The sequence below is a fragment of the Molothrus ater genome, chromosome 22, assembly GCF_012460135.2.
Source record: "Molothrus ater isolate BHLD 08-10-18 breed brown headed cowbird chromosome 22, BPBGC_Mater_1.1, whole genome shotgun sequence".
Lineage (NCBI taxonomy): Eukaryota > Metazoa > Chordata > Aves > Passeriformes > Icteridae > Molothrus > Molothrus ater.
In genome coordinates, this window is record NC_050499.2 from 4,676,619 (window position 1) to 4,699,217 (window position 22,599).

Consider the following 22,599-nt stretch of genomic DNA (forward strand, 5'->3'; position numbering starts at 1 on the left):
TACAGGAATAAATCCAGCCTGAGTAATGGGAACCTCTTGTGCTGCTGCTCTGTCCTCCAGGACTGTGTGTCCAGCCACACGTGGCACTTCCCAGTGCTCTGAACTTCCCCAGTTTTCAGCACTTTCGCAATATTTGGCCCAGGAAGCAAAATATTTAAATATTTCCTCCCACATCATTTCACAGGGGGAAAAAAAAAATAAAAACAAAACAGTTTTAGGGTTTTGTTCAGAACAGCAAAACTGCAGAACAACTCAAGAGAAGATCTGCACCCCACAGGCAAAGGGCAGCAGTGCCCCAGGGAAATCTGGGTGGGGAATTTTTGCTTTTGACCCCAAGGCCTGGAACCTTCCCTCGCTCTGATCTTTTGGGTCAGTTTTGACTGACTTGGAGCTCCCCACGCTGGGCCCACGTTTCCAGGCTGGAGATGGGCACAGCCAGGAGCTGGTGGTGGAATTTTTGCGCCGTTTTCAGTGGATGCAGAGCAAAAGCTCGAGCAGAGAGCGCCCGAGGCAGCGCTGGCCCCACATCCCATGCGCAGCATCTCCGGGGCCGCTTTGGGGGCCTGCCCGGCCCTTTTGGGGGATTTGTCTCGCATCCCACGGGCTCTGCTTCCCTCTAGCGGCTTCGCTCGGCGCTTCCCTTTTTGTTTCTTTTTTAGATCCTGACAGACCAAAAAAAGCTCATAGGGTTTGGGGTTTTTTTGGCGCTGCTATTCAAAGTTACTTCCCAATACTACTTATTCCACGCTTTTCTTAAGTTTAACCCTCTTCTTCCCAGGCTGGTTTCTTATTTCTGATATTCATAATATTTCTGATATGCATAATATTTCTGATATGCATAATATTTCTGATATAGATATCTTTCAGAATACATAATATTTCTAATAAATATCTTTCTGATATACATAATATTTCTTATGTATATATTTCTGATATGCATAATATTTCTTATATAGATATCTTTCAGAATACATAATTACATAATATTTCTAATAAATATCTTTCTGATATACATAATATTTCTGATGTATATATTTCTGATATGCATAATATTTCTGGTATAGATATCTTTCAGAATACATAATTACATAATATTTCTAATAAATATCTTTCTGATATACATAATATTTCTGATGTATATATTTCTGATATGCATAATATTTCTGGTATATATATTTCTGCTATAAATAATATTTCTGATATGTATTTCTGATATGCATAATATTTCTGATATGCATAATATTTCTGATATACATAATATTTCTGACATATAGATATTTCAGATATACATAATATTTCTGATATACATATTTCTGATATACATAATATTTCTGACATATATATATTTCTGATATACAGTATTTTGAAGCATTTCCATATTCTTTCATGGTGTTAAATTGAAGCTGCTTGTCCCAAGCTCCCATTCTAAAAACCCCAAAAAATCTATTTATCACCCCGTGACAAACTAGCTCTTACTCTACTTAAACTTTCTTGACTTGCAATTCTCCATCTAAGGTTGGTAATTGTTTTTTCCAAGGGCTCAATCAAAGGCACAGGGGTCTGGGGCTCTGTGCCAAGGTCTCTGAGCCCCCTGGGCAGGGTCTCGAGTCCTCCAGGGCAGCCAGAGCGATTCCCTGGGTTCTGACATCTGGCCAATTTGGAGATTGAAATTTGAAATTTGTCTTCCAGCTTCCTGTTCCGTTTGGCTCAGCGAGGCTCAGACTGAGTTCAAGAGGGTGGCAGAAGAAAACGTGACCCTGCCCTGCCACCACCGCCTGGGGCTGCTGGAGCAGGGCAGCCTGGACATCGAGTGGCTGCTGCACATCTCCGAGACCGTGCAGAAAGCGGTGGGTTTGCTCAGAAAATCACTTTATTTCTGCCCTCACGCCACCAGGCCTCCGTTTCCCAGCTGCTGTGATGATCTTTGCAGGCTGCTCTGATGAGGAGAGCAGGGTTGGGGGAAACAAAGCTGATTTAGAGAGATTTAGAATGTGGGAAAGTTATTCGATGCCTAATGTGGATCAGGTTGGGTTACAATGGATTTTTTTTTTTTTTAATGTAGTCAGTCTTCATTAGGTCAGGTTCAGAAGCGCCCTTCAGACTTTCAAAATAACCTTGGCTTTTACAGTTTTTGATTCCTTGGTTTCAGTACAACACAGATGTGAAAAACGCCAATCACTTGTTTTTAGAATTTTAAAAGTTTAATGGCAATAAAATGGTGATAAAAATAGTAATACAATTAGAGTAATAATAATTTGGACAATTGGAATTAGGACAATATGAGACAATAGAAACAAAGAGTTACAGACAGTCCGGGTACCTTTTCTGGGCAGCAGAAAAGGGACCCAGGTTAACAGAGGATTAACCCTTAAAAGCAGTAGCCTGTTGCATATTCATACACCTCATCCATGATGCAGAAATTCCATTCAAACACAGGATTCTGTCTGGGCAGTGTCAGCTTCTTCCTCTGAATCCTGACAGCGTTGTCCTGCCTCAATGAGGCAGGCAGAAGTTCATTTCTCCTGATAATGGCGCAATAAATTCTCTTTCTCTGAAAGATTCAGGTGTCCTGTGGCTGCTATCTCACTGCAAATCCTTTCTTTAAGAAAAAAGTATCCTACATAATGTATTTTCTCTTTTAACATTTTGTTATAACCTAAAACTGTATTTACTACACTACTTAAGAGAATTAATCCAACATTACTTTCTAACACAACACATATAATATTCATTTGAATATTTGAGAAAAGCCAATCATAAAATACATGCATTTCTCACAACACAGTAGTTTAGTCTTTATAAAAATGAGGTCTGCAGGGACTTAAATTAGCACAGCCAAAGCTCCACGCTGCTTTGATGTGTTGTGGCACAAACTGATGCCTGTTTTCACACTTGTGCAGTGCCCAATATAAACATCCAGCAGAAATAAATGCACTTTTTGCACCATTCTCAGGACAGAACCCAGGTTTTCTTCCCCACCCTGCCCCAGGCTTCCTGGGTGACCCTTGCCAAGTCACTCCCCTGAGATGTGCAGCTCCTGGAAATGCTCAGATTTGTTGTTCCACGTGAAAAGAAAAGGGCAGCTCACTGTCTGCTCTGCTCCCAGGTGATCACCTACTCTGGGGGCCGTGTTTATGATGACCTGAACGAGGAGCAGAAGGGCCGTGTCTCCTTCACCTCCAACTTCCTGGCTGGAGATGCATCCCTGCAAATCATCTCCCTGCAGTCCAGCGACGCAGGGAAATACATCTGCAAGGTCAAGAACGCCGGCCAGTACGAGTGGGCTCGCATCACCCTCAAGGTCGTGGGTAAGGGCAGCTCCTTGTTCTTCCAAAAGGGGGAAAAAAGGAGAAATCCAGACTCAGTTCCTTGGGAGAGATTGGTTTCAGCAGGGTAGAAATACACTAAGACACCTCAAGATAGGGTTTCAGTGCTCAGCTCGATAGCTGCCTTTTCATTTTTTGGCCACAGGAAGAGCCTAAAGAACTGGTCTGAGGTGTGATAGCACTGAACCAAGTACTGAACCCTCAAAAAAATCCATAAGGATCATCTCATGCACAATGGCTCCATCAAGGTTCCCATCTGATTACAAATCTTCCAGCAGATTCCTGCCTAGCACAAAGACACCTCGAGATCTTTATGAAGGAAAAGGAAAAGGAAAGGAAAAGGAAAAGGAAAAGGAAAGGAAAGGAAAGGAAAGGAAAGGAAAGGAAAGGAAAGGAAAGGAAAGGAAAGGAAAGGAAAGGAAAGGAAAGGAAAGGAAAGGAAAGGAAAGGAAAGGAAAGGAAAGGAAAGGAAAGGAAAGGAAAGGAAAGGAAAGGAAAGGAAAGGAAAGGAAAGGAAAGGAAAGGAAAGGAAAGGAAAGGAAAGGAAAGGAAAGGAAAGGAAAGGAAAGGAAAAAAATGAAAGAGAAGAAAGGAAAATGGAAAAAGGAGTTTTAGTCCCCTGAAATCATCACTGGTGCGATTCCTTCACGCATTCCAGGGAAGGCAGATCTTTGTGAAGCTGTTTAAATGCCAAATGAAAGTTTCCAGAGAGCAAGCTCTGCTGTGATGCCCTGACCTGTGTTCTCCTTGTAGAGAAACCCTCCAAGCCCAAGTGCTGGCTGGAGGGGGAGCTGCTGGAGGGGAAGGAGCTGTCCCTGCAGTGCCGCTCCGCCTCGGGCACGGCCCCCATCTCCTACCGCTGGCAGCGCCTCAGCGAGGAGGACGAGAGGGCCGAGCAGCTGCCGCCCGGCTCCAGAGTCAGTGAGTCCGGCCTGGGCTTCCCTCGAGGCTGGGATCGCGGGGGGGATGCTCCAACACTGCTGCAACAGTGCTGCGGCTGCGCCGGGGGCTGCTCCACCTCTCCCCCTTCCTTCATTTCTCCTCTCTTTCCCCCTTCTTTCATTTCTCCTCTCTTTCCCCCTTCTTTCTCCCTTCTTTCTCCCTTCTTTCCCCCTTCTTTCCCCTTTCTTTCCCCCTTCTTTCCACTTTCTTTCTCCCTTCTTTCTTCCTTCTTTCCCTCTCCTTTCTCCCTTCTTTCTTCCTTCTTTCCCTCTCCTTTCTCCCTTCTTTCTCCTTTCTTTCCTCCCTTCTTTCCCCCTTATATCTCCCTTTCCCTTTGCTTTCCCCCTTCTTTCTTCCTTCTTCCCTCTTCTTTCTTCCTTCTTTCTCCTTTCTTTCTCCCTTTTTTCTCCCTTCTTTCTTCCTAGTTTCTTCCTTCTTTTCCCTTTCTTTCCCCCTTCCTTCTTCCTTCCTTCTTCCCTCTTCTTTCCTCCTTCTCTCTCCCTTCTTTCTCCCTTCTTTCTCCCTTCCTCCTTCTTCCCCCTTTTTTCTTCTTTCCTTCCCCCCCGTGGCATTTTTCCGGAGCTGATTTCACCCCACAGATCAATTCGCTCCTCTCTGCACTGCCCACAGCTGAAATTCCTCCCTCCGTCTGATTAACCCCAGCGGTGTTTTCCCCTCGCAGACATCTCGAACCCCGGGCAGGTTCTGCTGAAGAACCTGACGCAGATGAGCACGGGGCTGTACCAGTGCGTGGCCACCAACGAGGCGGGGCAGGAGAGCTGCGTGCTGCAGGTGACGGTGCAGCGTAAGTACCGCCCTGGGCAGGGACAGACACCACAGACACCCCTGATGGCCGGAGAGGGGACACAGCAGAGATTTATTGAAATGTGGATATTGATCCAGCACTGGTATCCAACTGCGAGGGACAAAAACTCTCTGAGTTTAGAGTTAGAAAGTGTGTGTTTATTGTGGGATAGCTCCCAATACACAGCACAATTCACAGGTGATCACAGAGCCCTTTTAGCTATACAAGTATTGAATACCAAAATACAAATGCATGTTCATAACTTTGGTACATCCCATTCCCAATATGGATATTGATCTAGTGCCAATATCCAAAAACTCTCTAACATTTTGGAGTTATAAAGTGTGTGTTTATTGTGGGATAGCTCCCAAATACACAGCACAATTTACAGGTGATCACAGAGCCCTTTTATCTGTACAAGTATTGAATACCAAAATACAAATGCATGTTCATAACTCTGGTACATCCCATTCCCAATATGGATATTGATCTAGTACTGATATCCAACTGTGACGGACAAAAACTCTTTAACATTTTGGAGTTATAAAGTGTGTGTTTATTGTGGAATAACTCCCAAATACACAGCACAATTTACAGGTGATCACAGAGCCCTTTTATCTATACAGGTATTGAATACCCAAAGTACAAATGCATGTTCATAACTTTGGTACATCCCATTCCCAATAGGGATATTGATCTAGTACTGATATCCAACTGTGAGGGACAAAAACTCTTTAACATTTTGGAGTTACAAAGTGTGTATTTATTATGGGATAGCTCCCAAATACACAGCACAATTTACAGGTGATTACAGAGCCCTTTTATCTGTACAAGTATTGAGTACCCAAAGTACAAATGCATGTTCATAACTTTGGTACATCCCATTCCCAATATGGATATTGATCGAGTACCAATATCCAAAAACTCTCTGACAGTTTAAAGTTAACAAAGTGTTTGTTTATTGTGGGATAGCTCCCAAACACACAGCACAATTTACAGGTGATTACAGAGCCCTTTTATCTACACAGGTATTGAGTACCCAAAATACAAATACAGGTTCATAACTTTGGTACATCCCATTCCCAATAGGGATATTGATCCAGTACTGATATCCAACTGTGACAGACAAAAACTCTCGAACAGTTTGGAGTTACGAAGTGTAAGTTTATTGTGTGTGAAAAACGCCAATCACTTGTTTTTAGAATTTTAAAAGTTTAATAGTAATAAAATGGTGATAAAAATAGTAATACAATTAGAGTAATAATAATTTGGACAATTGGAATTAGGACAATATGAGACAATAGAAACAAAGAGTTACAGACAGTCCGGGTACCTTTTCTGGGCAGCACGAGCCTGAAAAAGGCCCCACGTTAACAGAGGATTAACCCTTAAAAGCAACAGCCTGTTGATATTCATACACCTCGTACATGATGCAGAAATTCCATTCAAACACAGGATTCTGGCTGGGCAGTGTCAGCTTCTTCCTCTGAATCCTGACAGCGCCTTCGAGGCAGGAAGAAGTTAATTTCTTCTGATAATGGAGCAATAAATTCTCCTTTTCTGAAAGATTCAGGTGTCCTGTGGCTGCTAGCTCACTGCCAGTCCTTTCTTTAAAAAAAGCATCCTACACGGCATCGTTTCTATTTCAACATTTTTTATAACCTAAAACTATATTTAGCACACTACTTAAGAGCATTAATACAGCATCACTTTCTAACACAACACATCTAATATTCATTTTAATATTTGAGAAAAGCCAATCATAAAATACATGCATTTTTCACATTGTGGGATAGCTCCCAAATACACACCTCAATTTACAGGTGATTACGGAGTCCTTTTATCTATACAGGTATTGAATACCCAAAATACAAATACAGGTTCATAACTTTGGTACATCCCATTCCCCGCTCTGTATGGTAATTAGTTCAAAAGTCATTAAGCATGGTAATTAGTTCAAAAGCCATTAAGCATGCGCAGTTTGTTCCTTGAAATGGGTCGGTGGTCCTTTTCATGGGGAGGGGTCCCAAAATGAGGAAGTAAACACAGGATAACTTGCAGGACAAAAAGTAACTTTTGACATAAGTTAATCAGGTTTAGCCCTTTGTGTCCTGAGCAGCAGAGGCCAAAATCGCCCGAGGAGCCCCCCGAGGGTGTGTGCAGCCCCGGGCAGGGTGTCTTTCACATCTGCATACCGGGAAAGGGTGGAGGTCATCACCCCCAGCCAAACAATGGAGCTCAGCAGCTCCCGAAGCTGGGCCTGCTGTGATAAGGCTCCCAACAAAGAAGTCTCCTCCTGGAGATTCCACAGCTTTGGAATTTTTCTGCCCAGCCAAGCCTGAAATAACTGGAATATGGAATAAGGAAAACCGGTTTGCCTCGGGCATGTGAAGTAAAAGCGTCCAGGCGGCTTTTCTGGCAATTGGACTGAACTGGTTTAAAACCTCGCTTGGCTTTGCTAAACCCTCCCGAGGGACTGAGTTTAAGGAAACACCTTTCAGCCAGGCCCAGCCTGACCACTTTCATCCAAAAAGGTCGTCACAAACTATCAGCCAAGGGCCCATCACCCATGGGAAATGTTCCCGCATTACTCGGCTGGTTTGGATGAAAAAGGCCCTGCCCAGGATGGTTTCCTCTCCTGCTTTGTCTGCCTCAGCCAGGTCACTTACCCTCCTCATTTGAATAATTAATTTCAGAATAGGGCTGTAATCATTCAAGGGACTTGAAGGGGGGAACAAAATCCTCATGGGGAAACGTTAAGAGATTAAACATTCCTCTGCCATCACCTCTGCCCCGGTGCTGCCTGGCGCTGTGTTCCACACAGGGGCTGCCCTGGCTTTGTGTTTGCTGTGTTTTTACACTCTTAGAAGGGAATTTTTCCTCCTTATTTCAACTCCAATTTCAGAATAGGGCTGTAATCATTCAAGGAAGTTGAAGGGGGGAACAAAATCCTCATGGGGAAACATTAAGAGATTAAAAATTCCTCTGCCTGGGGTGCTGTGTTCCACACAGGGGCTGCCCTGCCTTTGTCTTTGCTGTGATTTTTCCTCCTTATTTCAACTCCAATTTCAGAATAGGGCTGTAATCATTCAAGGGAGTTGAAGGGGGGAACAAAATCCTCATGGGGAAACATGAAGAGATTAAAAATTCCTCTGCCTTGGGTGCTGTGTTCCACACAGGGGCTGCCCTGCCTTTGTCTTTGCTGTGATTTTTCCTCCTTATTTCAACTCCAATTTCAGAATAGGGCTGTAATCATTCAAGGGGAGTTGAAGGGGGGAAAAATGTCTTCATAGGGAAACATGAAGAAATTAAACATTCCTCTGCCTTGGGTGCTGTGTTCCACACAGGGGCTGCCCTGCCTTTGTCTTTGCTGTATTTTTACACTCTTAGAAGGGGATTTTCCCTCCTTATTTCAACTCTGCCCCACAGCTGAAGGCCCAGCTCCTGTGGTTTCACCTTTGCAGAGGCGACTGCTTCACTCCCTGCCAGCTCAGCTTAGCTGGAGATAAACTGGTTCAACTTCTGTGTGGAGACACACCTCAAAAATGAACTCCAGCGTGCTGCCCCGAGTTATTCCCTATGCTGGGACTTGCAGCACGGACTAAAAACTCACCACGCCAACAAGGGCTCACCAATAAATCTGGGGGTTTTTTTTGGACAACAGATGCACAAAACATCAGCATGATCGCCGGGGCGGTGTGCGGAGTGGTGGTGGGGCTCTGCCTCCTGTTCCTCGTGGTGAGGCTGACCATAAGGAGGAAAGAAAAGAAGAGATACGAGGAGGAGGAGGCACCCAATGAGATCAGGTAACGCCTTTCGGTCAATGCCACCTCCCACACTCCCTGCCCGCACTTTCCCACCGCGGTTTTTACTACCTGCAGGCAGCTTTGAGCGTCCTCGCAGGTTGTTCTAAAAAGCTTTTTTTTTTTTTAAGTCTCTGTGAAACATCGCGGGCAAATTTCGTGACTGTGAGAATCTTTGTGAAGACTTCCCGGAAAATCGGATTAAAGTCACCCCTCCTCTCCCCCGGCAAATTAGCACAAACCTCACCCAACCGTTCTCTCTCACATTTGTAATTTCGGTATTTTGAAGCATTTGCATATTCCTTTATAGTGTTAAATTGAAGCTGCTTGTCCGCCGTGGTTCTGAGAGGGTTTGGGGCTGGTTTCCTTTCCTTCTTTCTTTTCTTTGTCTTTCCTTTCTTTCCCACTCTTCTTCCCTCACTTCTCCTCTTCTTTCCCCCCTCTTCCCACCTTCTTTCCCCTTTCTTTCCCCCCTATTTTCTCCCTTCTTTTCCCCCTCTTTCCACCTTCTTTTCCTCTTCTTTCTTCCTCCCTTCTTTCCTTCCTCTTTCCCCCTCTTTCTACCTTCTTTTCACCTTCTTTCTTTCCTCTTCCCCCTTCTTTCTTCCTTCTTTTCCCTTCTTCCCACCCTCTTTCCCCCATTTCTCTCTTATTTTCCCTCTTTTCCCTTCTTTTCTCCTCTCTTCTCCTCTTCCCTTCTTTCCTCTTTCATTTTTTCTTCCTTCTTTCCACCTCTTCTTCCCTTCTTTCCCCACCTTTTTTCCCCCATTTCCCCCTTTTTCCTTCCTTCTTCCTCCCTCCTTTTCCCCTTCTTCCTCCCTTCTTTTCCCCCTTCTTCCTCCCTTCTTTCCCCCTTCTTTCCCCACCTTTTTCCCCCATTTCCCTCCCTTCTTTCCCCCTCCTTTTCCCCTTCTTCCTCCCTTCTTTTCCCCCTTCTTCCTCCCTTCTTTCCCCCTTCTTTCCCCACATTTTTCCCCCATTTCCCTCCCTTCTTTCCCCCTCCTTTTCCCCCTTCTTCCTCCCTTCTTTCCCCCTTCTTTCCCTACCTTTTTTCCCCCATTTCCCTCCCTTCTTTTCCCCCTTCTTCCTCCCTTCTTTCCCCCCTTCTTCCTCCCTTCTTTTCCCCCTTCTTCCTCCCTTCTTTCCCCTTTTTCCCTTTCATTTCCAGCTCCTATCTGGCACACAGTTCAGCCACATTCTCTGAGCCCTCCTTGAGCCTTTGGAACAACTGTTCTCCCGGATTTAGCTCTGGATGAGCGCAGAGGAGGAGCAGGAGCTCTGGGAGCGCTGACTCCCGTTCCTGGAGCTCATCCGTTCCCCGCCCCTGAGCTCCGCTAAGCCGAGCCTGGGCTCCAGCCAAGCCAGCCTGAGCTCCTCAGGAAGGAAAGCGCTGGAAAATCTATTTCCAGGAATGACTCTGAGCTGCTGCTGCTGCTGCTGCCTCCAAGAAGCAAAGCCCTGATCCATCTTTAGGTCCGCCTGTGCGGCCACCTGGCCCCGTGTGACATCTCTGCCCCACCAGGCGCTTCTGTAATCCCTTCAGCTGCTGATCCCTCTCAGCTCGTTCATCTTCTCTCCCCTTCTTTTTCCTCTTCTTTCTCCCTTCCTTCCCCTGCTTTTCTCCCTTCTTTCCCCCTTCTTACTCTTCCCTTCTTGTTCATTTTCTTCCCCCTTCTTTTTCCTGTTTCTTCCCCTTTCTTTTTCCTCTTCCTTCCCCCTTCTTTCCCCTGCTTTTCTCCTTTCTTTCCCCCTCCTTACCCTCCCCTTCTTTTTCATCTTCTCTCCCCTTCTTTTTCCTATTCTTTCTCCTTTCTTTCCTCTGCTTTTCTCCCTTTCCCCCCTTCTTTTTCCTCTTCTTTCTCCTTTCTTTCCCCCACTTTTCTCCCTATTTTCCCACTTCTTACCCTCCCCTTTTTCCCCCCCTTCTTCCCCATTCTTTTCCCTCTTCTTTCTCCCTTCTTTCCCCCACTTTTCTCCTTTCTTTCCCCCAGTTTTCTCTCTATTTCCCCCCTTCTTACCCTCCCCTTCTTTTTCATCTTCTCTCCCCTTCTTTTTCCTATTCTTTCTCCTTTCTTTCCTCTGCTTTTCTCCCTTCTTTCCCCATTCTTTTTCCTCTTCTTTCTCCTTTCTTTCCCCACTTTTCTCCCTATTTTCTCCCTTCTTACCCTCCCCTTCTTTTTCATCTTCTCTCCCCTTCTTTTTCCTATTCTTTCTCTTCTTTCCTCTGCTTTTCTCCCTTCTTTCCCCCTTCTTTTTCCTCTTCTTTCCCCCTTCTTTCCCTCCCCTTCTTTTCCCTCTTTTCCCCCTTTTTTTTCCCTCTTCTTTCTCCTTTCTTTCCCCCACTTTTCTCCCTATTTTCCCACTTCTTACCCTCCCCCTTTCCCCCCCCCTTCTTCCCCATTCTTTTCCCTCTTCTTTCTCCCTTCTTTCCCCCACTTTTCTCCTTTCTTTCCCCACTTTTTCTCACTATTTCCCCCCTTCTTACCCTCCCCTTCTTTTTCATCTTCTCTCCCCTTCTTTTTCCTATTCTTTCTCCTTTCTTTCCTCTGCTTTTCTCCCTTCTTTTCCCCTTCTTTTTCATCTTCTCCCCCTTCTTTTCCCTTTCTTTCTCCTCTGCTTTCCCCCTTCTTTCTCCTCTTCTTTTTCCTTTCTTTCCCCACTTTTCTCCCTATTTTCCCACTTCTTACACTCCCCTTTTCTCTCTTCTTTCTCCCTTCTTTCCCCCACTTTTCTCCTTTCTTCCCCCCATTTTTCTCACTATTTCCCCCCTTCTTTTTCACCTTCTCCCCCCTTCTTCTCCCTCTTCTTCCCCCCTCTCCCCCCCCTTCCTCCCCAAGGCAATCTCTGCCGGTTCCTTCCCCTTTTCCTGTCTCCTTTCCATCTGGAGCCTCTCTGCTATCACCTTTCACGCCTGCCCGTTCCATCCTCCCCCTCCTTGTCCCTCTCTCTCTCTGCCAGGCCCCGCTTGTGGCGCTTCTCTCCGTGCCCACGGGGCAGCTTTGGAGTGGATGAACCGGTTTCAGGCCTTCCTGCCCAGCCCGTTTGCCGTTCAGAGCCCACGCAGAGCCGGGTGTGAGCAGCGTGTGTTTATTCCAGACTGATTCACCAACACTCTGCGGGGCGGTGGGAGTTCAGTCCATCGAGTTACACAGCAGAGTCTGGACAGCTTGCAGGGCTTTCAATTAATCCCCCCTTTCTTTCCCCGAGCAAATTAGCACCAACTGTTTGCTCTCGCGTTTGTGAGGTCGGTATTTTGAAGAATTTGCATATTCTTTTATGGTGGTAAAACTGCTCGTCCGTTGTGGTTCTGAGACGGTTTGGGGGTGGTTTTCTTTCCTTCTTTCTTTTTTTTTTCTTTCCTTTATTTCCCCCTCTTCTTCCCTTCTTTCCCCCCTTCTTACCCTCCCCTTCTTTTTCCTCTTATTTCTCCTATCTTTTTCCTCTGCTTTTCCCCCTTCTTTTTCCTTTTATTTCCTCCTTCTTTTTTCCTTTTATTTCTCCTTCTTTTTCCTCTTCTTTCTCCCACTTCCCCCACTTTTCTCCCATTTCCCCCCTTCTTACCCTCCCCTTCTTTTTCATCTTCTTCCCCGTTTTTTTTCTCTGCTTTCCCCCTCCTTTTCTTCTTCTTTCTCCCTTCTTTTTCTTCTTCTTTCTCCCTTCTTTCCCCCACTTTTCTCCCTTCTTTCCCTTCTTATCTTCCCCTTCTTTTTCCTCTTATTTCCCCCTTCTTTTTCCTGTTCTTTCTCCTCTGCTTTCCCCCTCCTTTTCCCTCTTATTTCTCCCTTCTTTCCCCCTTCTTACCCTCCCCTTCTTTTTCCTCTTCTTTCTCCCTTCTTTCTCCTCTGCTTTCCCCCTTCGTCTTCTCTTCTTTCTCCTTTGCATTTCCCCTTCTTTTTCCACTCCTATCTCCTTTCTTTCCTCCACTTTTCTCCCTTCTTTCCCTCTTACCCTCCCCTTCTTTCTCCCTTCTTTCCTCCACTATTCTTCCTTCTTTCCCCCTTCTTACTCTCCCCTTCTTTTTCCTCTTCTTCCCCCTTCCTTTTCCCTCTTCTTTCCCCCTTCTTTTTCCTCTTCTTTCTCCTCTGCCTTCCCTCTTCTTTTTCCTCTTCTTTCTCCTCTTCTTTCCCCCTTCTTTTTCCTCTTCTTTCTCCTCTGCTTTCTCCCTTCTTTTTCCTCTACTTCCCCCTTCCTTTTTCCTCTGCTTTCCATCTTCTTTTTCCTCTTCTCCCCCCTTCCTTTTCCTCTTCTTTCCCCCTTCTTTTTCCTCTTCTTTCTCCTCTGCTTTCCCCCCTTCTTTTTCCTCTTCTCCCCCCTTCCTTTTCCTCTTCTTCCTCCCATCCTTTCCCCCTCTTTCCCGCACTCGGGGCCGTTCCCACAGCAATCCCCGGGTCACCGGAGCATTTCCCGCACCGTTTGACGCCCGTGTGTGCTGTGCTCCCTCGCAGGGAAGACGCCGAGGCACCCAAGGCTCATCTCGTCAAACCCAGCTCCTCCTCCTCGGGCTCCCGCAGCTCCCGCTCGGGTTCCTCCTCCACCCGGTCCACAGCCAACAGTGCCTCCCGCAGCCAGCGGACTTTGTCCACCGAAGCCACTCCTCACCTCACCCCGCCCCAGTACAGCCAGCGGCAGCTGGACAGGAAAGAAGAACCCAAAAAAGCCGATTACAACCACCTGGTGAAGGTGGCAGTGCCGGCCGCGATGGTGCCCGCGCAGAGCCGCGCGTTCCAAACCGTGTGAGCATCCCCGGAGCGTCCGCGCCCCGCAGCGCCGCTCGCACAGCACCGGGGAAATGCGAACATTGGCAAAGCACCGGGGAAATGCGAACATTGCCTCGGCACCGGGGAAATGCGAACATCGCCACGGCACCGGGGAAATGCGAACATTGCCACGGCACCGGGGAAATGCGAACATCGCCACGGCACCGGGGAAATGCGAACATTGCCACGGCACCAGGGAAATGCGAACATTGCCTCGGCACCGGGGAAATGCGAACATTGCCTCGGCACCGGGGAAATGCGAACATCGCCACGGCACCGGGGAAATGCGAACATCGCCACGGCACCGGGGAAATGCGAACATCGCCACGGCACCGGGGAAATGCGAACATCGGCACGGCACCGGGGAAATCCCTCAATCGTCACAGCACCGGCCACTCAGCAGCGCTAGGATAGCGAGGGCTGCTCCTGGCAGCTTCATCATGATCACTCGGGACTGTTCACACCGCCAGAGCCCTCCCACTCCTTTCTGAGCGTCACTGAGGTTCAGACCCTTCTGATTCTGACACAGAAAGATTTGAGAAAGATCTTAAGGAAAAAAAATTATTGGAGGGAAAAGGGATCTTCTTTTTAAATTATATTTTTTGTTGTTTTTTTTCCCTTTAAAAATGAGCATTAAAAACCTACGGCAGCAAAGCTGTGCTGTCAAATGAAACTGTGTGAGTGAAAAGAAGCCAATCCTCTGATTCTGATAGAGAAAGATTTGAGAAAGATCTTAAGAAAGAATGATTGGAGGGAAAAGGGAGCTTCTTTTTAAATTTTGCTGTTGTTGTTTTCCCTTTGAAAATAGAACATTGAGCATTAAAACCCTACGGCAGCAAAGCTGTGCTGTCAAGTGAAACTGTGAGTGAAAAGAAGCCAACCCTCTGATTTTGATACAGAAAGATTTGAGAAAGATCTTAAGGAAAAAAATATTGGAGGGAAAAGGGAGCTTCTTTTTAAATTATATTTTTTGTTGGTTTTTTTCCCATTGAAAATGAGCATTAAAAACCTACAGCAGCAAAGCTGTGCTGCCGAGTGAAACTGTGTGAGTGAAAAGAAGCCAACCGTCTGATTCTGATAAAGATTTAAGAAAGATCTTCTTAAAAAAAAATATTGGAGGGAAAAGGGATCTTCTTTTAAAATTTTGTTGTTGTTGTTGTTTTTTTCCCTTTGAAAATAGAACATTGAGCATTAAAACCCTACAGCAGCAAAGCTGTGCTGTCGAGTGAAACTGTGAGTGAAAAGAAGCCAACCCTCTGATTCTGATAGAGAAAGATTTAAGAAAGATCTTAAGAAAGAATATTGGAGGGAAAAGGGAGCTTCTTTTTAAATTATCTCTTTTTTTTTTGTTAGGTTTTTTCCCTTTCAAAATGAGCATTAAAACCCTACGGCAGCAAAGCTGTGCTGTCGAGTGAAACAGTGTGAGTGAAAAGAAGCCAACCCTCAGGATTTTTTAAAAGGGACCAGCAAAGACTTAAAGATGCATAATATTCCAGAGAGGTTTTGTGGGCAGGGAGAAGTCTCTTGGACTGGGTTTGGGGACGTTTCTCGAAGATGTGCTGTCTTAGGTGAAGATTTTGAGGCTGAGGGTGTCCAGCCAGGTGCTCCACATTTTCTGCATTCAGTGAAATACTGGAGGCTTTAACTGAAGTGGAAATTAAAGGATCACCCCCAAAGGACAAGAGATGAAGCATTAAGGTGTCTGAACTAAACTCTACAAAAGACAAAGGACCTTTTCTGTCAAGAAAACAGAGGTGCTTTAATTGCCAGAATAAACTTCGGGCCAGGAGCCTGACTCTGCTTCCACGGGCAGCACTGCAGGGCCACGAGAGCCCCTCTGAGCCTTAGAGAGAGGAGAACTGGGCACTGAACCCAGCAGGGAGGCAGTGCCCACCTGGGGGGGTCACCAAGGGACCAGAAAGCCTGGATGGAGCCTTGGGAAGAGCTCTCAGCCGCTGCCAGCTGCAGGAGTGGCCAGGTGTGTGCTGGAGAAGCCTGAGGGAAAGTTCTCAGCCAGACCGAGGGAGCAGCACCCCCCAGCTGAGCCCAGGGCAGGCCCGGAGGGTTCCCTGGCCGAGGAAACACACCTGGGACAGGTAAACAAGCACAAAATGCTGCTCCCAGCAGGACACCCTTGTGTGAGCTCTCCCACTTCTACACCAAATGCTGGGCCAGGGCTGAGGCTCAAACCTTTAGCAAGACTCTTAAAAAATGGCAAGAATTGTAAAAACTATTTTTTGTGAGCAACCAGGTTAAGCATTTCCACAGAATATGAAGTTAGGGAAGGATGGGAGGTAGGGGCAGATGCAGAATTCTGTCACTGATTTTCCCTCCGAAGGACTTGGCTCTGAGCACTGCTACACACAAGACACTGAGCTTGTAGGTTCTAGATTCCTGTATCCCTAGACTGGTGATTTTCTGTTTCAAAATTAGGGTGTTTGGGTGTTTTTTTCCCCTCTGGAGGGAGGGAAAGGGTTTCTCCAATTTGTGGAAAGAGCCTACAGAAGATGGCTGAGCACAGAAGAACCACAGATCTGTAATTCTTGCACTCCAGGACTGTCATTAATCTCCTTTTCTGACTGAGACCCAGAATTTCCAATTTCTATACTTCTAATTTCTATACTTCTAATTTCTATACTTCTAATTTCTATACTTCTTTGACAACCTGATCAAAGCCAAGCCCTGCTTGGGCTACTTCCACATGGGAAAGAGTTTCCAAACTTGCCCTGTACTATGTGAGAACTCCCCTTCCTAGGAGCAGTCCCTCAAAATTCCGCTGCTTTCTCTACCCCAGATTTAACCCTTGGCAGGACAAATTCCTGGTGCTGTGCAGGGAAAACCATCCCAGTTTCAATAAGCCCTGGCATGAGGTTTTTGACAAGTTGCTCCAGCTGGGGGTGGATGCTCTGTCCTGGATTCCATCCTGGCCCAGCTGGGTGGGAAGCAGCAGCTCTGGGATCCCTCTGCAGTTGGTTTTCTCCTGAGCCCTGAAGGTTCAGGTGCTTCAAAGCACTCCTGGGCCACTCCAGAGCTGGGAAAATTCCAAAAGGAGGCACAGGATGGTGAGAGGAGCCTGGGGGTTGTTCTGTGGGTGCTCACAGTGCTGAACATTCCCTGTGCTGCGCCTCAGCGATGGCTTCTCCTTCAGCCAGGTTTTATGAGAGAACTTATCACACCTGAGATAGCCCAGCCACCCCAAACGGCACCAAATCAGCAGGATGGCTTCTGTGGTAGGGCTGGAAACAGAAAAAGATTTAATAAAAGGCAAAATAACAAAGCTCTTACAGAGAAAAAACGAGCCAAGGGCAAGAGGCTCTTGCTCCTGCTAAAACCCCCCACAAAAGGGGGTTCTCTTCTTTTTCTAGTTCTCTTCTCTTTCTAGTTCTCTTCTCTTTCTAGTTCTCCTCTATTTCTAGTTTTCTTCTCTTTCTAGTTCTCTTCTTTTTCTAGTTCTCTTCTCTTTCTAGTTCTCCTCTATTTCTAGTTCTCTTCTTTTTCTAGTTCTCTTCTCTTTCTAGTTCTCCTCTATTTCTAGTTTTCTTCTCTTTCTAGTTCTCTTCTCTTTCTAGTTCTCTTCTTTTTCTAGTTATCTTCTTTTTCTAGTTCTCCTCTATTTCTAGTTCTCCTCTATTTCTAGTTCTCTTCTCTTTCTAGTTCTCTTCTCTTTCTAGTTCTCTTTCTCTTCTTTTTCTAGTGAATTACCCAGGCCAGACCTCTTGGCCTCTGTCCACTCAGCCAGCCCCAGCTCTGAGGCGAAGTCCAAAAGCTCCTATGAGGCGTCTTTGTACCAAAACGGGAGAGAAACTTCTGGGCCTTTTGCCTTTTTAAGCAGACAAGGAACAATTCGGCCACTCTGCCAACAAAGGGGACATTCCCCCAGCTGAGGATCCTCACCCTGAGCACAGAGGCCCGGGAGGGCTCTCCCTGAGTGCCTTCCCCGAGCCCCCAGGAGCTGCTCAGCACAACAAACCCAGCCCGGCAGCCCCAACAGCCTGGGAGCCAAAGGGGCAGCCTTGATCCCAGCCCGGGCTGGCAATGAGCGGAGAGGAGCCTCTGCAGCCGGCAGGGAGCAGAATCTGCCCTGGCAGGATTTCCTGGAGCCCTTGGGCAGCCCTGGCAGCCTCTGCTGCTGTGGAACCTCGTGCTGAGAGCTCTGGGGGCTTGGGGAGGGTCAGAATCCTGCTCTGGGGGATCCATCCTGGCTGCTCCAGGCCCTGTTGGTTCAGAATTCCCAGGCCCTGGGATGGATGAAATTCTTGAAATTGCTTTTTCAAATAATTTTATACTTTGCTGTTTGAATAGCTTCTAAACGAGGGCTAGCATCCCTCCTTAGGGTGCTGAGGCTGTTTCTGTTCTTTTTACAGCATAAAATAGTTTGTGTGAAAGGTTAGCACAAAATGCCCTTGAAGCTACTATTGGCCCTCAATCTAAAGGGTGAAAAGTTAACACAAAATACCCTTAAATCTACTATTGCCCCCCAGTCTAAAGGGTGAAAAGTTAACACAAAATGCCCTTAAATCCACTATTGCCCCCCAGTCTAAAGGGTGAAAAGTTAACACAAAATGCCCTTAAATCCACTATTGCCCCCCAGTCTAAAGGGTGAAAGGTTAACACAAAATGCCCTTAAATCCACTATTGCCCCCCAGTCTAAAGGGTGAAAAGTTAACACAAAATGCCCTTAAATCCACTATTGCCCCCCACCTATTCAATGCCCCCAAAACAACCATTCCTTTACTATTTGCTTTCCTTTTTCACTGTCACTCTGGGCTTGTTGGGATGCAGGAGATGTCCAGGTGTCAGCCTCAGCCCACACACACATCAGTGACTCACAGGGAAGGGAACAGTTCCTCACCAAAGGGATCATTCCAAGGGATTCCATTTTCCAAGCCCCAGCCCACCAGGAGTTGCACTAGGGAAGCAAACAAGCCAAACCTTGTTTTGTAAAATAGTGTATTAAAGCATTTACTGTCATATACCAGCTATTAATGAATTGTGTGATTAAATGCCTACATTTAATGTTACGTAGCTTTTTGTTTCTCAGCAGCTAAACTAAGCTTCCATCTCTGCTACCTGCTACGATTGGTGTACTTGTACTGTGTCTGAACAACTCAGAGGAAAGCAAATATTTATTATTGATTCCTTTGAATCAATGATTTAATAATTTTTTTTTTGGTTTTGGTTGGTTGTTTTATAAATAAAGGTGCTGCAGCTGAAGTGCTGCAGCTCAACTCAACTCGTACCATTTTCTGGGGTGTGATGGGTTTCATGCTGTCAAGCTGAATCCAAAGGGGGAAAAAAAAAGGCTGGAGTTAAAAATATCATTTTTAAGCTAAGCTAAGCAGGCCTATGTGCACATTTGCATGGGAAGCGTGGGGAAGCTGGGCTTTTTTTCCTGGGTATTTTTCAGTCTAAATGAGGTGACATTTCACAAAAGATGTGAAAGCCTGGGTGATGCATGGAGGCAAATGTGGTTTTATTTGGGGATAAACCCCGGATATTTGGGTATATCTGGGTATATTGGGGATATTTGAGGTTCTGGGATATTTTGGCTGAGGATGCAGGTGCTGGAAGCCAACCTGGTAAATAAATAATATTCGGGATATTTGAGGTTCTGGGATATTTTGGCTGAGGATGCAGGCGCTGGAAGCCAACCTGGTAAATAAATAATTTATTTATTTATATATATTATATATATAAAAATAAATAATTTATTTATTTATATATATTATATATATATATATTTATATATATATTCGGGATATATATATTTATATATATATTCAGGATATTCGGGATATTTGAGGTTCTGGGATATTCTGGCTGAGGATGCAGGTGCTGGAAGCCAACCTGGTAAATAAATAATATTCGGGATATTCGGGATATTTGAGGTTCTGGGATATTCTGGCTGAGGATGCAGGTGCTGGAAGCCAACCTGGTAAATAAATAATTTATTTATTTATATATATTATATATATATATTTATATATATATTCGGGATATATATATTAATATATATATTCGGGATATTCGGGATATTTGAGGTTCTGGGATATTTTGGCTGAGGATGCAGGTGCTGGAAGCCACCCTGGTAAATCAATAATGCCAGCACAACAACCCCTGGTGGCTTCACCCTCGCCCTGCCGTGACCTTCCTGCCGAACCGGCTCCGAGGTGAGCAGGAAACCTTGAGCTGCGCTCGGCCCGTCCGGATCTCCGCAGACAAACCCGGGGGCAGCTCACAGCAATGCAGGCAGGGCGGGTGGGATTTAGGGGAGCTGAAGGGGCCGTGCTTGGTTCTCTCTCAGCCTTCTCTTCCCCCAGGGTGTTCGCGGAGGGGTCCGGACATCGACAATCCTCCTGGCTGAAATTATTGCAAAAATTAATGCAACGTAATTAGTATTTAAAACAAAAGCGGGTGACAACACAGCGGTCTCGCAGGTGTGGCCTGTCTGTCCCTAATTCAAGTGCAAATCTGCTCCTGCTCCCGGTGGAGCTGGTGACATTAAAAACCCCGGTGAGTTCAGAGAGGAGCTGTGCAGTTGCGGACTTCTGTAGAGGATCGGGAATTTGGGGTTATTTTTAACCCGGAGCAGTTTGTCCTGACACGCTGAGAGGGGGGAACCCCTTGGGAAAGGGAAGGGAGGGCCTTGGAAATGGGGGATTTGCAAACTTCAGCGGATGCAAGTGTTATAGAAATGTAAGTGCTGCTGTGGTGAGCAGCAGGAATGCCTTTGATCGTCTCCCTTCTCCTCCCAATCCTGCTTCAAACGCTGAAAGGAGAAGCAGTGCTAGATCCTCGATACACTAAATTCACTCCCCAAAATAACGTCTCAATCCATAATTAATAAAAAAAAAAAAAAAACAAACCAAAACCAACTCCACACTGAATCCTTAAAGGAAATACTTCAGCCTGCCAAGCTTTAATGGATGTGATATCAAGCAAACGAGCTCCTTTTGTCCAGTTTAACAGCCTCTAATTTCTGACGGGATGAGTCATTGCAAACCGGCCTCCTCCCTGCACTGACTCACGGCAGTTTCACCGCCTCCCCCCGGGTGCCCGCTCATCCCAGAGTCACTGGGGCATCCCCGGCTGCTATTCTGAGGTGCCACCGCAATTCCCCCCGCGCTTTTAAAAAAATCAACCCCAAAAAACCGCCCCAAAGGCCAACAGCAGGGGGGCTGCGCTGGGCTCGGCGGGAGTTACACTGAGGAGCATCTCTGGAGTAACCCTGGAGCAGAGCAGCACAGCAGGCTGTACTATGGACACGGGGGAGTGTGCTTTGCACACCTCAGTGGGAGTTACACTGAGGAGCATCTCTGGAGTAACTTTGGAGCAGAACAGCAGAGCAGGCTGTACTATGGACAGGGTGCAGTGTGCTTTGCACACCTCAGTGGGAGTTACACTGAGGAGCATCTCTGGAGTAACCCTGGAGCAGAGCAGCACAGCAGGCTGTACTATGGACAGGGTGCAGTGTGCTTTGCACACTTTATCACTTTGCTTAGTGGGAATTAAAGTGAGGAGCATCTGTGGAGTAACCCTGGAGCAGAACAGAACAGCACAGCAGGCTGTACTCTGGACAGGGTGGAGTGTGCTTTGCACACCTCACCTGGCCAGGTGTAGCTGCCTTTACCTCAGGAGGCACAGCTGGTGCTCCATGACACAGAGCCCCTTCCTTCCCCTGCCCTGCCTGTACCCTTCTGCACCAAATCCCAGCTCCAAACCCTTCCCTTGGATGCCACCCCAAAATCCCAGCTCCAAACCCTTCCCTTGGATGCCACCCCAAAATCCCAGCTCCAAACCCTTCCCTTGGATGCCACCCCAAAATCCCAGCTCCAAACCCTTCCCTTGGATGCCACCCCAAAATCCCAGCTCCAAACCCTTCCCTTGGATGCCACCCCAAAATCCCAGCTCCAAACCCTTCCCTTGGATGCCACCCCAAAATCCCAGCTCCAAACCCTTCCCTTGGATGCCACCCCAAAATCCCAGCTCAAATTTCAGCCCTGAGCAGGAGCAGGAGGCACAAACTGGCAGGACAGCAGCGTCCCTGTGGGGCCAGCGCTGCTCCTGGTGTGGGACTGGTTCTGTGGGCTGGCTCTGGGTCACCACTGAGCCAGGGCACTGCGTCATATCCCCTCGTTTTGTCACCCCAAAGTGCCCAGGAAAAGGGACGTTGCCACCCTTATCTCAGGATGTGGCTTGCACACAGGAATTATCACAGACACACACAGGGAGCAGGCTGAGGGATCTGCTCCTGCGCTGGGTTTTTAAGTGTTACCAAGAGCATTTTTGTCTAAAGTTAATCTGGGAGAACCTGAAATGCTCTTTTGTGCTGTTTTTACCCTTTTTCATGGAAGAGATCTCTCTTTTCTTTTACCCCTTTTGAGGAAGAGATCTCCACCACTGGACAGCGAAGACAGAACTTTGGGAGGGGTTAAAGGGTTAAAAAGGGTAAAACCTCCATTGTGAGGGGGCTGAGCACATGGCAGGGAAAATCTTTTGCTCCTGGCACCTTTTTTCTCTATTCAGAAAAGGTAACCTTTGTTCTCTATTCAGTCTTGTGTTGTATTTTTGATAAGGGTTAATAATCCTTCCTAACCTATGAAAAGTGAGCAGCTGTTTCTCACTCTGCCTTGCCTGTTTTCCCCCTGTGCCCTGTGCCAGAGCCTGGCCAGGACTCGGTGTTTGTGTTCCCTGCTCCCAGAGCCTCCCTGGCCTTTATTCCCTGTAAATATTGGATGTAGTCACAGCCCTGAGCGTGACCTCAGGTGATTCCCGACCTCTGCCCCGCTCCCCTCATCCCCAGGGACACCAAAAACCCCCGGTTTTCCACCATTTCCCCTCCCAAATGTTAGGAAAATTCACCCACAAACACCAGAGGTTGATGTCCAAAAAGGAGACAGAGCAATCCTGGAACTTTATTCCAATCAAGGGAGAGGCCATGGGGCATTGCCCTGGGATCTCTGAGA

The 22,599-nt window shown here is 46.6% G+C and overlaps 1 protein-coding gene across 1 annotated transcript in view; it reads left to right on the forward strand.

Annotated features, from left to right (window-relative positions):
• CLMP (CXADR like membrane protein) overlaps positions 1–14,505 on the forward strand; it is a 55,520-nt gene extending 41,015 nt beyond the window's left edge. The window contains exons 2-7 of the mRNA XM_036397535.2: positions 1,690–1,847; positions 3,107–3,308; positions 4,080–4,247; positions 4,951–5,073; positions 8,738–8,879; positions 13,322–14,505. Coding sequence (XP_036253428.1) covers positions 1,690–1,847; positions 3,107–3,308; positions 4,080–4,247; positions 4,951–5,073; positions 8,738–8,879; positions 13,322–13,613 — 1,085 coding nt within the window. The 3' untranslated portion in view covers positions 13,614–14,505. The remainder of the gene's footprint in view (positions 1–1,689; positions 1,848–3,106; positions 3,309–4,079; positions 4,248–4,950; positions 5,074–8,737; positions 8,880–13,321) is intronic.
• Positions 14,506–22,599: the final 8,094 nt, after the last annotated feature.